This window comes from Prunus persica, chromosome G3 (genome assembly GCF_000346465.2).
Source record: "Prunus persica cultivar Lovell chromosome G3, Prunus_persica_NCBIv2, whole genome shotgun sequence".
Lineage (NCBI taxonomy): Eukaryota > Viridiplantae > Streptophyta > Magnoliopsida > Rosales > Rosaceae > Prunus > Prunus persica.
In genome coordinates, this window is record NC_034011.1 from 21340809 (window position 1) to 21358026 (window position 17218).

General features: G+C 37.2%; 5 protein-coding genes across 7 annotated transcripts; 2 read left to right on the forward strand and 3 right to left on the reverse strand.

The window, feature by feature from the left end:
• Positions 139 to 1842, reverse strand: LOC109947795 (eukaryotic translation initiation factor 1A). Of its 2 annotated transcripts, none has more exons than XM_020558850.1 (2): positions 1675 to 1842; positions 139 to 811 (listed from the first exon to the last, which is right to left on the reverse strand). In XM_020558850.1, the coding sequence occupies exon 2, from the start codon at positions 792 to 794 to the stop codon at positions 357 to 359; it is 438 nt and encodes a 145-aa protein (XP_020414439.1). In that variant the 5' UTR covers positions 795 to 811; positions 1675 to 1842; the 3' UTR covers positions 139 to 356. The 2 variants fall into 2 exon arrangements, with proteins under 2 accessions (XP_020414439.1, XP_020414440.1); XM_020558851.1 differs by having other exon boundaries at positions 139 to 805; positions 1675 to 1789.
• On the reverse strand, positions 2308 to 5875 carry LOC18783619. The gene is made up of 11 exons (XM_007215623.2): positions 5746 to 5875; positions 4980 to 5113; positions 4497 to 4578; positions 4220 to 4290; positions 3996 to 4097; positions 3814 to 3903; positions 3393 to 3467; positions 3258 to 3290; positions 3077 to 3157; positions 2850 to 2909; positions 2308 to 2763 (listed from the first exon to the last, which is right to left on the reverse strand). Exons 1-11 carry the CDS (start codon positions 5801 to 5803, stop codon positions 2581 to 2583), a joined length of 969 nt encoding a protein of 322 aa, XP_007215685.1. The 5' UTR covers positions 5804 to 5875; the 3' UTR covers positions 2308 to 2580.
• Positions 5958 to 9190, forward strand: LOC18782359 (putative BPI/LBP family protein At1g04970). Its single transcript, XM_007217651.2, has 6 exons — positions 5958 to 6442; positions 7241 to 7380; positions 7634 to 7982; positions 8112 to 8360; positions 8499 to 8624; positions 8714 to 9190. The coding sequence occupies exons 1-6, from the start codon at positions 5981 to 5983 to the stop codon at positions 8924 to 8926; spliced, it is 1539 nt and encodes a 512-aa protein (XP_007217713.1). The 5' UTR covers positions 5958 to 5980; the 3' UTR covers positions 8927 to 9190.
• On the forward strand, positions 9347 to 12240 carry LOC18784344 (ribonuclease Z, chloroplastic). Of its 2 annotated transcripts, none has more exons than XM_020560636.1 (8): positions 9347 to 9945; positions 10288 to 10450; positions 10524 to 10594; positions 10884 to 10979; positions 11054 to 11167; positions 11494 to 11562; positions 11688 to 11762; positions 11900 to 12226. In XM_020560636.1, the coding sequence occupies exons 1-8, from the start codon at positions 9568 to 9570 to the stop codon at positions 12059 to 12061; spliced, it is 1128 nt and encodes a 375-aa protein (XP_020416225.1). In that variant the 5' UTR covers positions 9347 to 9567; the 3' UTR covers positions 12062 to 12226. The 2 variants fall into 2 exon arrangements, with proteins under 2 accessions (XP_020416225.1, XP_007215940.2); XM_007215878.2 differs by having other exon boundaries at positions 9369 to 9945; positions 11935 to 12240.
• On the reverse strand, positions 12485 to 16971 carry LOC18782594 (3-oxoacyl-[acyl-carrier-protein] synthase, mitochondrial). The gene is made up of 14 exons (XM_007216281.2): positions 16594 to 16971; positions 16293 to 16522; positions 16070 to 16177; positions 15922 to 15993; positions 15696 to 15782; positions 15018 to 15169; positions 14716 to 14796; positions 14584 to 14617; positions 14411 to 14477; positions 14248 to 14324; positions 13839 to 13899; positions 13634 to 13716; positions 13446 to 13517; positions 12485 to 13115 (listed from the first exon to the last, which is right to left on the reverse strand). The coding sequence occupies exons 1-14, from the start codon at positions 16718 to 16720 to the stop codon at positions 12951 to 12953; spliced, it is 1416 nt and encodes a 471-aa protein (XP_007216343.2). The 5' UTR covers positions 16721 to 16971; the 3' UTR covers positions 12485 to 12950.

Sequence of the window (17218 nt, forward strand, 5' to 3'; positions counted from 1 at the left end):
TGAATCCAAAGCACAAATACTCCAACGAATTAGGTAAAGGGAAGCAAAATAAGGCAATCCAAAGCATCAATACTCAGATGAATTAGGTAAAAAGGAGCAAAATACGGCAAACAGAGAGAATGGAAAGAAGCACCATAATGGAAGCAGTCATTAAATGAAGAAAAAAAAAAACACAAACATAACAGATGTATTAATAATAACAGATGTTACATGGAACATGACCAATTCCCCATCTGGAAATACAAAACCACATAAAGAGCCAACTGCCAATCCAAGTTTGACTTATATTAGTGCCAATTAACCGCGAACAGGTAAAGGTAAAATATAACATCCAAATAGAGTTGATCCTGGAACCTCTATATCTTATCAATATCTTCATCCTCAAACTCAATATAGTCATCAGCACCGCCTTCTTCCTCGTCTTCAAGACCCCCGGCAATACCCTCATTAAGACGTGTGTTCTCTGGAAGCTCTCCATATGCCTTCAGAAGCCTAGCCTCATCAGGCATGTACTTGAGGATCACATCAGCTTTGTCGTCCTGATAATCACGAAGACCAACAAGAATGATATCACCGGCTGCAATCCAAACCTTCTTGTGCATCTTACCACGGATGTGACAAAGTCGCTTCGTCCCATCAATGCACATGGCTTCACAGCGACCGTTACCCAGCATACGAAGCACTTGGGCATACTCCTGTCCATCTTCCTTAAACACAAGTTCACGCTTTTCATCATCGGCTTCATTCTTACCTCTCTTCCTGTTCTTTCCTCCCTTTCCCTTGTTCTTCGGCATGATTACTTTTTCTGCTTCTGCAACCAAAGTCAGATAGTCAAAGTTGAAGATTAACCAATTGTATAAGTTGATAAATTACTCAACCACAAAAATTTCATGATTTACTGCAGACTCAAAATTCATGAAAGCATATTTTGAACGGGAAGAAACAAACAATAAAGTAAATAAACTCCATCCCTAAAAGAACTAAGTCCAATTCTGTGTTGGCTACAACTACAAATTCTCCTTTTCACCATTAAGGAACAACACAAACAATTTTCAGCTCCATCAATAAGTTTTCAGAAGTTACGAAAAAAAAAAAAATTCAAATTTTGCAAATTTCTAAATATTGTGTCCCTAATCTAACTACTGAATAAGCTGCAGTTACCACTGAAAAATTAAAAAACAAGAATAAAAAGTTATCCCCACCTAATAGAATCGCTTAGAAACTTAAATTTTTACTTTTCTTAAGATAACAGTGCATAAATATCAAATTCCAGTACAGAATAGATCCTAGGTCTCAACAACTTGAAGTACCAGTTCTTTCGATTTGGGGGAATTAAAAAAAGTTCAAAATTTAATCATTCGTATATAAACTTAATTTCAAGGAAGAAAATCCATCAAAATTTGGGGGAAAAAGAGGAAAAAAATTGCAACGGAAACTTAGCCCTAATATAAAACATATGGAAACTTTCGGAATAGCAAATTTTCTGAAATTCAAAACCAGTATATATAAGATCAAATTCTCAAAAGGATTCAACGTACAGCTCTAGCGATTTACAGGGAAATTATGACAGAAGCAAACCATAGAATCAATAACAATCGCAGAAGAACAATTATTGAATAAACAATCAAGTAAATTTGCTTTAAAATTTGAAGAAAGAAGAAGGTAGAACAATACCTCTCTTTAGCGAAAAGGTGAAACTTGCAAAATTCGAAGGAGGAGCACAACCTGAAAAATCAGAGCTGTGGAATAAATCAAAAGCCCTAGCAAGTTGCTCGTTTTGTACCGCAAAGGTCAAGTCGGTTCAAGATAGGCCGGGTCAAACTAAACTTACTTCAACGACACATTTGGGTTGGATTTAAATTGTTCAATCATTGGAGTCTATGGACTTATGGGCCTAAGTTTTCTATTTATCTCTCACCAAAAATATATATATATATATATATATTTGGCTTAAATGTATATACATTTTGACATTGGCTAACGGATACAAACACAAAGATCAAATTGACCAAATTGATAACACGAGAACTAAAGTGGCCGATGAGGTAAAACACGGAGACCATTTTGACATTTAAGCCTATATATTTTGCATATACAGTTTAGTCTAGTTGACCAAGACATGCATGCCGCTCCGTTACACTAAGTTCCATCCCCTTCTCCATACAGTAAAGTAGTTTAGAAAAAAAAAATTTCTGAAATTTTTTTTTTTCGCCCTATCTCCTATTGCTTGGCCTAAGTTTTCTATCCATGCTTGATGGGTTTTGATCACTCTATGATTTCCCTTTTTAATTTTTTGTTTGTGTGGAATTTGTTGGCAAACCAGAGTTTTTATATATTCCAAACGTCATCACAAACACACAGATTATTTGACTTTATTTTATACATGTATGACAATGAAGTCATCGCAACCACAAATTGCAATCCCTGCACTTTCCTAAGCATAGAACTTACACAACCATGCTCACAAATGAAATACAAATGAGTCCCAGAAACTACGGCAAGAATCAATATGAAGGGGGCCCTTCATAAAATAAATCACATATGAAGAAAAACAAACCCCAAAAAAAAAAGAAGAAAAAATCACAAATCCGAGCCTGTTATGTCCCGGGTCAAAGCAATCCCAACTGGATATGACCTGTGTATTCTTGTTTTCATTCTTGGAACCTTTTCCCCAGGGAAGTTGTCGGGATCATTCTTTTTCGCGCTTGTCATTGATTTCTCAGTCACGCTTGGCTCTTTAGTGTCAGCAAGGAATTGTAGGCCCTGAAGTATTGTTGGAAGTTGGAACATGTCACAAGTAAATTAAAACAGCTTATGTAGAAAGCAGAAGAAAATGAGGCTGCAGATACCTTGAGTGATTTATCCTCTAAAGCCATTGTTGAATGCTTTCCTAGCTTAGCAGAGACATTCTGCCAATACACAACTAAGATAACTTAGTAACTGAATGAGGAGAAAGACAATGAGTCCATGACAATGTCGACACAAAGTAAGCTAATCTCATTGACTAACCAGATAGAAATCTCATCTAGCTCATTTAATAGTCAGTTTTTAAATGAACACACAGAGAATATCTTACCTGAAATGGTTTAGCATCCAACCCATCTTTGAAGCCTTCTGCTACTTGGCATAGATACCATAGACCTGAGTTGGTGGCATCCTGTATTATGAAAAAGGGGGCAAATCAGTCATTACAGAAGCATAAAGAAATTAGATAATGCACAAGGTTTTTGAGGTGATGGCATAACCAAAAATATAACCTGTTTGCTCTCAATAAGCTCGACCTTCCCTTCCTGTTTAGCCAATCAACAAATACAACATAAGTAATCCGATAAGCTTATAGCATGCCAGACTAAAATAAAAGATATACATAAAAGACAGAATTATCAACTCACCAACCCAGCGACCATTTGATGAATTAATTCAACATCAAACCCAATTTGAGAAAGGTTTGATTTCACCTCATTCACCTGTATGCAAATGAAATGGAAAATAAATATCAACATAGATAGTACTTATTAGGGTGCCATCAGCATTATCTCCTTACACTGAATTACTAATTGCTTCCCAAAGTTCAAATGGCACTATGATGCTGATGCTATGAGAGGAATTTTATTTGAAAAGATGTACCACAAAAGAGACACTGAATGGAAAGTAAATGAATCTCCTATTTGCCCTAATGATTATGATTCAGCCAAGGAAGAGGAAGTGGAAGTACAAAACACATCAATCCTATTTCAATAATAAGATCCCCTAATCTTAAGTATACAGCATCCGCTTATTTATGTTAAAGTATGTAAATACATTGTACCATACATCATTTGCAATAAGCTCACTTATTTCCTTCTGCTCCTCCATCTTCCAATCCAAGTTTTCCAGCTTCTTTGTCAGATGCCTTTTTGTAGACTGCAAAATGGAGACAGCAGTGTGCCGCAGACCCTTTTAAGGACTATCATCTAGAAAAGACAACCACACAATGGGCAACGAATCTGACTTACAGCCAATGTTTCATGGACATGCTCTAATTGTTTGGACACAGTTGCAACAGCATTTGCCATACTGTGCTTTGTTACATACATTACATCAGATAATGACCAGCCCTGCACAATATCACAAACATACCCATACATCAGCAATAATACAAATCCTCACAAGTGCAGAACTTAATAGAATGTGTTTGTGTGACCGCAAATTTTCAGAGTTCAATCATAGGTAGAATTACCTTCCACCACATGTAACAATAGCCCATTGCACCAAGTGCAGCAGCTGGAACTAAATATGAAGCATAATTCCCTGTGCTGACATGAAATGTGTGAGCTCATCTATATGATTAAGATTTAACAAAATCTTTCACATAATAGAAATTAACTCCTGATGTGGAAAAAATATTAACCATATTCCCAAAGGAAATAAATTGGTGGTTCTGAAGAATTCATACAAACTCTAATTTATAAAACACACAAAACTGATTACTAAGGCCTCTGAAGAAATGTTTATACCACTGGAGGCAGAGTTCTCCTTGAAGATGGTTACAGGGCCAGATAAGGTTAACTCCCTGATTTCTTGAGCCAATTGTTGAATCTGAAGGTAAAGACACATATAATATAAGTATACAAACTGTGCAAAGAGATTGTGTCCACGACATAAGATAACTAGGGTAAACAGTTAAAATAAATAAATTATAACATTAACCGATACCCTAACCTAGGACCTCCACCTTCACCTTCTAAAGAGCTCAAAAATAAAGATAAACAAAAAGCAGCTTCTCCTTTTTTATACAATAATTTTTTCCGCTTCAAATAGATGCCAATACTGATTGAGCCATCATAGATTAATATAAATGCTTTTCAAACTGAAACTAAATTAAACTTGGACCATTTGCCAATTTTTTATGACGACAAAACATCAGTACACCGTATCTCTTGCAAACTTTGAATCTTTTTAAGTATAAAGACCTAATTGAATTCAAGAAGTTGCAATACCTGAGCTCTGATAATTGCACCATCATATTTCTCTGACAAAATCTCAGCTTCGTTTACACCCTTCAATAACTCATGAAGCTGTGCAATAAGATCAGATAATCGCCCGCTCCTCAAAACGATAGAACCGGTCAAGCCTAAATTGCGAAAGGGAACAAAAGTATTAATAGTTAGAGGACAATAGTGATAAATGGAAAGGAGCAAAGAACTAGATACAAACTGTGTTTCATAAACCATAGTACCATACAGTACTTTTGCAATGCCAATGACAAAAAGTACTTCAATGCTTTTTCTGTTTCTTTGTTGTTGACTCTTATTATATACCTATTTTTCCTTTCTTTCCTATTAAAATTTCTCATTAAAAAAAATAAAAATAAAAATAAAAATATATTTACTTTCGAAGCACTAGGATCATTCCTTATGAAATGAACAAGAACCCACTTAGTAATTAACAACCCCAGAAGAATAAGAAAAATGGCTAAACTCCAAATCTGTGTCCAACAGCCACAGCCGCCAAAAGACAAGCTGCTCTGAATTATCATTCAGTTAACAAACTGAATTGCTATTTGTACAAGCAACACGCCTAGGCAGCTACAAAAACCCAAAGTACGAATATAAGGTCATATGCTAAGATAACCCAGTTGCTGTCTTCATTGAAATTTCAAGAATTTAAATCAGACTGGAAAATAAAGTGAGCAAAGATGATGATAAGAGGTAATAAAAGGGTAAAGAGGAACCAAGAAATATATTAAGTTTTTAGAAACCTCACCTGCTCCAACGAGGACGAGCACCTTGGAGGTTGATACCCCGGCAGCCTGTAATGCCATTTTTCTTGGCCTTCTTCCTTCCCCAGAAAGATCCAATTTTTGACTCAACGACAGCTTAAAACTTACTGACCGACCAAGGAAAATATATAGAAGTTTGGGGGTTTTCTCGACATTTCCACCAAGAGTTTTGTCTAAGTTAGTTAAAGCTGTGTGCTTTTTCCATTTTCTCCTTGTGCCATGGCCAAAATCATTCATCTTTTTTTCTCTTGCCCAGAGACCTCAATGGCACCACCAACCATTGTCATGCTTCTCATAGCTTCATTCTTCATTTCAACGCAGACCCATCTCCAAGTCCAAGCCACAGACGACGCCTTCACATCCATAGTCATATCCCAAAAGGGTCTCGATTTTCTCAAGGACTTGCTCATAACTAAGGCTGTTTCTTCCATAATCCCACTGCAACTGCCCCAAATTTCGAAATCCACGAGGATCCCATTTCTGGGAAATGTTAATATGGTGCTCTCCAACATCACAATCTACGGAATCGATGTTGGTTCCTCGTATTTCAAGCTGGGAGATGATGGAATTGCCATTATTGCTTCGGGGACCACATGCAATCTGAGCATGAGTTGGTATTATTCCTATAGTACCTGGATTGCACCTGTAGTTGTTTCAGATGAAGGTCGTGCCTCTATTCAGGTATGGCTTTGATTGATTATAGGCTCATTTTACGCTGTTTCTTTTATTCATTTTTTTTGGGGGTTTAATTTCTGCAAATCGATAGGTGAAAAATGAACTTTAAGATAGTTTTTGATTTATGCAATTGGGTTTTAGCTGATAAGGATGCTTATATGAAAATTAAGTTGCTTTATTGTGCGGCATGCTCGAATGGAGTTAGTGGTAGATAAGAACATAGTTGCCAGAGTATGATTGCACTTGGTGCTATTATTGTTGTATAGCTTGTGCACCCCCAATTTCATATAAAGGCGGTGCTTTTGTTTACATAATAAGTTCGAGTATTAGAATGACCCGTTCAGGGAGGCTAGGCTAGTGAGAGAGTGATCCGTGAATTTTATAAAAGTGATTGCTTAACTTTCTTTTTCTTGTTATTTTGTTTCTTAAAATGTATTGGACTTTGAGAAAGATATGTTTTTGTGCGTGTACACATGTTTATTGATCTGATATCATCCAACTTTTATTTATCAAAACTGAATTTCATCCAAATAATGTTGGCTTTTGGGAAGGAACTGGATTGCTTTATTATTTGTGTTTGGCATCACGGATATCATTAGTATAATAGTTACTGGATTTTATAGATACGGCTATGACATGGAAATTTGCTCACTTTTTTGATCATTTTAACGAATTTGGGTTTCTCTTTGGAAATTGAAGTACATGCGCTTTGCATATTGTTGAACCTTATCCATTTCAAGTGTGTTTCTGTTCATTTTGTGTCCTTTAACAAAGGAAGTTTGATGAGTGCTGCTTCTGCTTAAGGTTGAAGGCTTGGAAGTTGGGCTCACATTAGGCTTGGGGATACAAGATGGAACTTTAAAGCTTACCCTCAAGGATTGTGGTTGTTACGTTAAAGATATTTCCATAAAACTGGATGGAGGAGCCTCTTGGCTTTATCAAGGGTATGCAAATTTTCTGTTTGCTGTGGAGAAGTGTTTGCACTTGTAACTGCTGTTCCCCTTCTGTCATTGCGTCAGGTTTTTATTATATATATCTAGAGGCTAGCAGTTTATATCTCGTCTCTCTCTCTCTCTCTCTCTCTCTCTCTCTCTCTCTCTCTCTCTCTCTCATGACTTATGCACCTTTTAGTTGAAGAGAAGGATCAGCATTTTGATTTTCCTTCTGTGAATAATCCATTTCCTTTTCTTCCTTTAGGATGATTAATGCATTTGAAGAGCAAATAGGATCTGCAGTGGAAACTTCTGTCACCAAGAAACTCAAAGATGGGATTGTAAAGCTTGATTCACTTCTGCAAGCTCTTCCAAAGGAGATGCCACTGGATGATAATACTTCTTTGAACGTCACTTTTGTGAATGACCCAGTATTGAGTAATTCTTCCATAGGGTTTGAGGTTAATGGTTTATTTGCAAGAAGAAATGCCTCAGTCTCTAAGTACCACAATAAGGATTCACAAGCATTAGTTTCCTGCTCCGATTCATCTAAAATGCTTGGAATTTCACTGGATGAGGCTGTGTTCAACTCTGTAGGAGCTGCATATTTTAATGTAAGTCTGGGAAATATTCGTGGAGTTTCTTAGAATTGCGTCTCTAAAGTATTTATCATTGCATAATATCCTTCTTGCCGGCATGATGTTTTATTACTATTAATAAAGACATTGTCTATCTTTGGGCAGGCAGAATTTATGCAATGGATTGTGGATAAAATACCAGATCAGTCTTTTTTGAACACTGCTGGATGGAGATATATTGTTCCCCAACTATACAAGAAATATCCAAACCATGATATGGACTTGAATGTTTCCTTATCTTCTCCTCCAGTCGTGAGGATCTCAGAGCATAATATTGATGCTACCATATACGCAGACCTGATCATTGATGTATTGGAAGAAAACAGAGTAATACCAGTGGCTTGCATCTCATTGGTAAGTTTATCGATGGAAGATTTGACTAGTTATATCATGTGATAATCTTTTCACTCAGAATAATTTGTGTTATTTATGCATGATAATCATGTTTGTCATCTTACAACAAATAATAAGAAATATTTTATGTTCTTTCAGGTCATTCGTGCATCAGGTTCAGTTAAAATCTCAGGCAATAACCTTGCTGGTAGCATAAAATTGAATGACTTTTCAATGTCATTGAAGTGGAGCAATATTGGCAATCTTCGCTTGTATCTAATTCAGGTACTCTTGCTTTATAAAAGCTTCCTCAAACTAAAATTTAGGTCTTGCATTAATTTTAAACTAAACGCTTGATATGTCTTACATTGCAGCCAGTGATGTGGACAATTATTCAGACTGTTTTCCTGCCATATGTGAACTCACACCTCGGAAAGGGATTCCCCTTACCAATCATTCACGGCTTCACGCTTCAAAACGCCGAACTAGTCTGCTCAAGTTCAAGAATTATGGTCTGCAGCGATGTAATTTATAGCGCGGCATCACGCTCACAGAATCTTAATTGGCTTCTGCACAGCTTTGTCTAAGTACATACATAAAACATGGCTTTGTCTTTGCTTATGAGGGTTCGAAGCATCAACTTCCCCTCTTTGTACCATAAAGTTCAGTGTTCATATGTAAAGTTCAGATGCAAGAACAACCCTTCTGCTAGTTGAATTGTGAGAAATTGTGACCTAACTTCTTGAACGATGAAACAACACCAATGTACATATTGTAGTTAAATGTCCATTCCCCTCAATGTAATTTTAACGCTAATTTATTGCAAATTACTTGCTCTGTTTTATAATTAATAGGTTTGTTTCACCTTCCATTTGATTCAAAGCGTGGTGTGCCTAAACAAAGGTCTCCTTTTCCCAGTTTAATGTCGTCAAAACGTATCGTTTAATACTCTTTGGTTGCAAACCGTAAACCCGCCGCGCAACAGCCAAAACGCAGCGTTCAGCGTCTTCTCCCTCCTAAATTAGATAAAGTTCCCCCAAAATATCTGTACTTTTTACTCGGACCAACAAAATCCACTCTCGCTGGGAGAAAAACCTCTCTAAAGCCCTCTCTCTCTCTCTCTCTCTCTCTCTCTCTCTCTCTCTCTCTCTCTGTGTCTCTCTTGTTCTCTTCTCTCCTTGGTTTGCTATCTTATGAGCTACTCTCTCAACTCAAATCCACAATAAATATGCAAATCTTTCTGACAATTTCACCCTGCAAAGCCCCTCTAATTCTCCCATTCCACCCACCCATTTCAAAGACGCCAAAAACCCAGAGAACTTCACTGAAAACTCTTTCCAAACCTGTAAATTCTCTTAAAGGGTCGCCTCTTTTACCGGCATTCGGCCGAGCAATCGAGGATGACGAGTACCGGCTAGCCCGTTCACAGGTTCTCCGGAAAGGTGTGGACTTGGAAGGCTATTCCATTGAGGGTCTTTCAATTGGTGGCCATGAGACTTGCATTATCATCCCAGAGTTCAAGTGCGCTTTCGACATCGGCAGGTGCCCCTCCAGGGCCATTCATCAGAACTTCGTTTTCATCACTCATGCTCATCTTGATCATATTGTGAGCTCCTCTTGCTCACCTCTGTTGGGTACCCATAATTGGTTTGCTTCATTATGTCCACAGTTGCCATTGTTAATAGCTTTTTAGCTTCGATCAAGTTTATAAGTCAATAATTGTGAAAATACTGTATTACTGAGCATTGGCGTTCTTTAATTTTTTTTAAAAGTTTGAAATTTGCTATTTTAAGTTGTCTAAGTTATAAGGTTTGTGTAAAAGCAGTTTTGGTGTGATGACTAGCTGTGTCCAAAATTGCTTGAATTTAATTTTCTCACACTCTGAGCTATTTACTTCATTTGGAAGTTAAAATGTTAGTATGTGCTTAAACTGTTTTTATTGTTTCAGGGTGGGCTGCCAATGTATGTAGCCAGCCGTGGTTTGTACAACTTAAAACCTCCAACAGTATTTGTGCCTCCTTGTATCAAAGAGGATGTGGAGAAGCTAATAGACATTCACCAGACCATGGGCCACGTGGAATTGAACCTTGATTTGGTTGCATTGGATGTGGGTATGTAGTGCTGGTTTAGTGGGCTTATTTATATCTCTTCATGCCAGAAATGATGTTGCAATTTTGGATTCAGGTGAGACATATGAAATGCGGAATAACCTTGTTGTCCGGCCATTTAGGACTGACCATGCTATACCCAGCCAGGTAGGCCATTTAGGATTCGTTATTTGCATTCTGCCTGATTTTGAAATTTGATTATAGTTTTTAGAGATGCCAAAGAAATCATTAGTGATTGTAAAATTCTACTCTCATAATGGCTTTAAAATTCTACTCTCAGAATGGCTTTAAAATTCTACTCTCATAATGCCTTTGTTCCCCTTTGCTGATGTGGCAAGTCTTGGGAGCATATCCCCACTGGCCTGTTTGTTATTGTTGTTGCTTGCTAATGTATGATGATCTAGTAGCATTCCTCTACTTCTCTTTTTCTTTTCAGGGTTATGTTATTTACTCGGTTAGAAAAAAGCTGAAGAAACAGTACATGCATCTAAAAGGGAAACAGATTGAGAAATTGAAGAAGTCTGGTGTGGAGGTTTGTATTAGCTGCAGAATAGTTTTTTTTTCATCTTCAATGAACTGATATTGATTTTGAACTTTCCTTTTTAGATTACAGATGTTATATTGTCACCAGAGGTGGCCTTCACAGGGGATACAACATCAGACTATATGCTGGATCCACGCAATGCTGATGCCTTGAGGGCAAAGGTTCTTATAACTGAGGTGTGTAGAAAAATTATCCTTTTAGGAGTGCTGTTTGTTAGATTGGAAGATAGAAATATAGTCATTTACTTGCAGTAGGGTGTAAACACTGCATATAGTTCCTCGACATTAAACACTCCATTTAGTTGTCGTTCTAAGTAGCTGTTTTTTTTATGTCTTACATTCAGATATTTTGTTGCAAATTCTATGTCTAAATGGCATTTGTCTAGGCATTGAAAAAGCTCAGCATTGTGGTAGAGTGATATGTTCAAAATGTTTTAATGGTCTTTATTGAGTGTTGCATAATTTGGTGAAAAATCAGCTCTGATGGGTGAGATCTTTGACAGGCAACTTTTCTGGATGAAGGGTGCAGCATTGAGCATGCACGACAACATGGTCATACTCATATAGACGAGGCATGTGAAAATTTGGTTTTTAAAATTGTTTCTGACTTTTAGATAGTTCTCTCTTCATTAACTAATGACAATATTGCATCTTACATAAACTGTGATTTTAAATTTAATCTGTGTTACAAATGCAGATCATTGAAAACGCCCAATGGATTAGAAATAAGTCAGTTCTGTTGACCCATTTCTCCTCCCGCTACCATTTAGAGGTATTACTTATCTGAACCAAGCCTTGTCTTTGTTTCTGATACTAACATCTAATAATCCTGTGGTACCTTATGTCGTGTTGTTGCATAAGAATATCATTTAGGAAATCGTATGTCCATTGATCATCTGTTTGTTTCAGAAATTAGTCAATGAACGGTTCTCCTTCGATTGCAGGACATTCGTCAAGCTGTATCAAAGTTGCAGTCTAAGCTCTCGGCAAAAGTGGTGCCTCTTACAGAGGGTTTCAAATCTATGCACGCTTAGATTCATAAAGTTTTGGGCTCATTTTGTCCAGCATTAGCATATGTAATATGTATATAGAGAGAGAGAGAGGGAGAGAGAGAGAGAGAGATGTAATCAATTTTCAGTAGATCAATTGTAGGCTGTTTGAGTTAGCATTGGTAGGCTGTGGTGGTGGTGGAATATAACAATGATATTATCAATACAACATGGATTAACGTAATTCTAGACATTAGGTCATTCTAAGAGCCTCATATTTTCCTGAGATCAGGACTGCCAACTCAGTGCCCTAGTATGTTCTTACAATATATGATATTTTGAAAATTGAAATCTTTGAGTTTAAGAGGAGTTTGCAGTTGCATTATTTTCATGAAAAAGGGCTCACTGGTCTTGCAAGATTCCTGGTTCCATTGGTAAGAAAAGTAACGATGGCATTTATCAAACCACACACAAACCAACTCTTGGTCTAGTGATACTTCTTTATCTAATGTTGGAATAAGTTCCGAGTTCAAATCCCCGCAATCCATTGATTATAAAATATATATATATATAATATTAATAGACAAAATTACATTATCAGTACAACAATATATTCATTTCGACTTATTTCACTTTGGGCCAACAACGGTTTATTGGCCTGTCTCTTAAAACCTAAGTCATTAGCCTCAAAGCTAGTTCTGTTAGTGAGGAAAAGTTGTCAAGAAAACCTACGTAATCTCCTGTCAAGCTAACCGTGATTACAGTTGAAATGCAGCTGAAATGTTGGGCTAGCCTACTACCACTAATCTCATCTATAAATTTCAAAATTATGGAAAGAAAATTGCATTTATGGCCATGACACTTGGATATCCCATCAGCTCCATTTCTAGAAGATGTTTGGATATTGCAGATCTTTTTGCATTCAGAGAATGGTATACATTCTGGATGAGAAGATATCGCCAACCCCATTGTCAAGGAGCAGATGCAAACAGCAGGGATGCATTCGTTCCTCCAAAGCCAAAAGAGTTCGACAAAGCTGCTCTTATTGGCATTTCCTTTGAAGCCGTCAAAGGCATGAAAGCATCATTAAACACCGGATCTGGTTTTGAGAGATTCAGTGTTAGTGGTGCAATTCCCTGCAATCAAACAGGAAAGCAATACATCAAAAAGAAAGGTCACTGTCATTGATGCAGACAATTTTTCAGTAACACAAATCCACTAATTTGTTCACATGATGCAATAACAGAAGTCCACAAACAGTTGATATGTACTACAATCCAAGTGAGAAACAGGTCCTGTAGTTTTGTCTCGTTTATTTAAATCCTCCTATTGGTTCTGAATGTTAGCACAACTGGGCAAGGTTCGGTACATGACTTTGCCATGAACCTTCAAAACTATATATTATCAGTCAGCTATATTTTCTGTGGATATTTGTTTCCATCTCAATCATCAAAGCAACAACTTACATGGTGTATGGCCAAAACAGAAAATATTGCTTCAACAGCTCCAGCTGCACCAAGGAGATGACCAATAGCTCCCTGAAATTTTATAAGTGAAGATAACAAGAATACAACACCACTTAGATACAAGCTACAGCTTCTTAATATTGAGCTTCACGAGTTACGTTTTTTACATCAGAAATACTTAAATTTACCTTGGTGGAGGACAAGGCTAAAGCACCTGATGTCGCATGGTCAGAGAAAATATGTTTGATAGCATTGGCTTCTATTGCATCACCTGAATAGTACATAAAAACAAGATAAGCCACAACTATACTAGTTTCAGCACATACTGGCATTCTAAAGCTACAAGCTGAAAACATTAAAGCGTAGCAACTTCTAAAGGTCCAAATCACTTACCCAAAGGTGTTGAGGTGGCATGGGCGTTTACATAATCCACTTGTTTTGGATGAATACCTGACTGCAAGTCAAGGGCAGGTGCATTACTATAAATCCCAATTATCTCTGCATGTATATTGAAAACAGAAAATTAACTACGTCAGGAAGAATTTGTTCAGGGCACCTATTAGATCACACCATAAACAAGGACCTTTCTAGGTATGTAGTTAGGGCAATCATTACGATCTTATATCTACCAACTTAGTATTTTTCTATGCGAGGCAATTATTATGCAAGTCAACTACACACACATCATGATTTTTCATCCACGATTCCCATTTGGGAGGGGGGTGTAGGGGGCAACAGGCATCCTTGGATGTCACTCAGATGAGCAAAATGATTTTAAGAACGTGCATACATGCCCATTTACCTGTTTAAAGGCACTCGTCATGGCCAGAATGGCACCTCTTCCATCAGCATGTGGTTGAGTAATGTGATGTGCATCTCCTGTACAGAGTCAATAACTTCAAAAATTAATATGTTAGCAGAGCATTATCAAACAGATACAATTTATTGTGTTTATGGTAAACTACCTGACATTCCATAACCACGAATTTCTGCATAAATTTTTGCTCCTCTATTCTTTGCATGCTCAAGCTCCTTCATTGGAAAAATATTAACACAATAGCAAATACACCATTAAGAAATGGAAATACAAGAGAAGCCCTTAGAGAATTATATTTTCAAGAATTGATGTCTCAACTACCTCCAAGACCAAGATGCCAGAACCTTCACCTATCCTGGGTTCAAAGTAAAGATTAGATAACAGGAAGCATCAAAAAACAAAACAGCAACAAGCAACCTATGTAAAGAAACCTTTCCAAGAGTATGTACTTACACAAACCCATCTCGACCACAGTCAAAAGGTCGTGATGATTCTTGAGGGGAAGAGTTGTATTTTGTAGTTAAAGCCCTTGACCTAGAAATTGAGAAGAGAAAGTACGCCGCCTTAAAAAGTGAGGTTAACTTTTGTACGCAGAGCCAAATATGCTACGAGTCAATGTATGTTGTGAACTCAGTATGAGCAGTAAAAGAAACTGTGCAACAGCTACCAAACGAAATGAGAAACAAAGAAGGTCTGTGCATTTATGCAGTACATGCTCAGTCAGATAAAGGGTTATAATGTATGGCACAATATACCTGCAAAATCCTGCTATTGATAAAGCATCAATGCTAGACTCTGTGCCTCCAGCCACCATAACATCTGAATCTCCAAATTGAATCATCCTTGTGGCATCACCCAAAGAATGTGCACCAGTAGCACAAGCCGTCACTGCAGCATGGTTTGGTCCCTATGTTCAAAATAACACCAGATATATGTTTTATTATAGGAAAATCAGTCTGCATGATCTTCAAACTACAGAGGGACATTTTGGTTTGAAAAATTGAAATTAAAATTTAAGACTCATGGCTTAACGAGTTCCAGCCAGTTGTAGTTCTTGCCAGTCTTGCCAACCCATCACTCTAATGGTTTAACGGATAGGTGTCAACTTCAAACTATAAAAATAAATTTTTTATAAAAAATAAAGACAGCTAATGACCAGCAACTCAATCCAAGAGGGCATTTTTATTTTTATTTTTTGAATAAATATATCAGAATTAAGTGATCTTCCCACCAAACTCAACAAGCTGATATATAGAAATCAATTGGCCAATGAAATCAGAAGCATCTAGAGGACAAGGCACCATCTGAATCCTGATCAGAGCCTGTGTTGTCCATATGGTGATGGAGTTGCATGCCTAGCCAGCCCTTTGTCCACATAATACCCATAACATACAGAACAAAATGTATCTCAGTTTTGCAAGTTGTTTACGCACCTGGAATCCATACTTCATGCTGATATGACCAGATGCCATGTTGATTAATATCCGGGGAATGAAAAAAGGACTAAGCCGACGAAGACGCTGATTATACAAACACAAATAGCACAAACAAGTTAATTTTTCTGCAATTTCCCAGGCCATTGCATAGATATTAGGGGAAATCGAAATGCAAAAACCAAAATCTCTTCATACTATTTACAGGGTAGTTAAAAGAACCAACCTTCTCACAAATCAGTTGTGCAGCATCCAATATGTCACTGATGCTTCCAGTTCCCCCACCAACTGAGACACCCTGCCATTCATAAGTTAAATATGCCCACATTTTTCTTTCATTTCAAATTTACCCACTTAATAATATTAACAATTACCGTTCTTTCCTTTTGATCAGGCTCGGTGGGCATCCAATTAGCATCTTTAAGTGCTTCTTCAGCAGCACATAGAGCATACCCAATAAACCTGGCCATTGAACGATGCTCCTGACATAAAATAAACGTACATAAATACATTTTACACAAAAACATTAAATTATTGATACTTGATACTGAAAAATAGCATGGTCAAGCATCAGGAAGTTCCAAATTAAATTAATACCTTAGAATTGAACCACAAGTCCTCGTTGAATTCACCTGGGTTGGTTCCACAGGGCACAATCGCCGCGACTTTGGAGGTGAGCTGGTCGTAAGTGTACGATTGGGTCTCTGTATCAAAGCCATTCATCTTGAGATCTTGAGGGGTCAATGCCCTTATGCCACAATCACCCTCTATCAGTCTCTTCCACGTAGTCTCCACTCCACACCCCAATGGAGTTACCATGCCCAACCCTGCAAAACCAAAGATTATACACACGCAGAGAGAAAGTTGTAGTAATTTTAGAGAGATAGAGAGAGAGTACCAGTGACGACGACTCTGCGAGAACGAACAGGTGGAGGGGGGTCAAAAAAGGAAGAGGACATGCGACGAGGGAAGAGTTTGTGCCAAGCAGGAGCAGCCATAGCTTTCAAAGCGCCAACAATGGTCATGGCTTTGGGTTCGGCTCTTTTAAACGTAACTTTTCCTGGGCTTGCCTGGATTGACTAGTTTATTGATTTGCTGAAAAGCCTCAACCCAATGGAATTTGGGTTTACTTTGGGCCTTACCATCATGCGCATGCAACCCATGAAATGTTTCCTTTTTTATTTTTTATTTTTGATGAAAAAAATGTTTCCTTTAGTTATTCTTGATACTTGATCTAATAATATTTCTTGACTTGCAGTGTCTTTATAGTTGTAAAGTATTTATTCATATATTCACACAATCCATTAAATTGTTTCTTTATGGTATAATGGCATCATCTTATCAATATATTGACTTTAATTTCAACGGTAAAGTAGTTTTTATGTATTTATGATAAGAGTTGAACTCTTGTCCGTATCATTTTAAAATGTGAAATACAATGCAAGAAAAAAAATCGAAACATAATACAATTGAAGTGTTTCATTAACAACTACTAGAAACGGAGCAGTACAAAGGAAAATTGG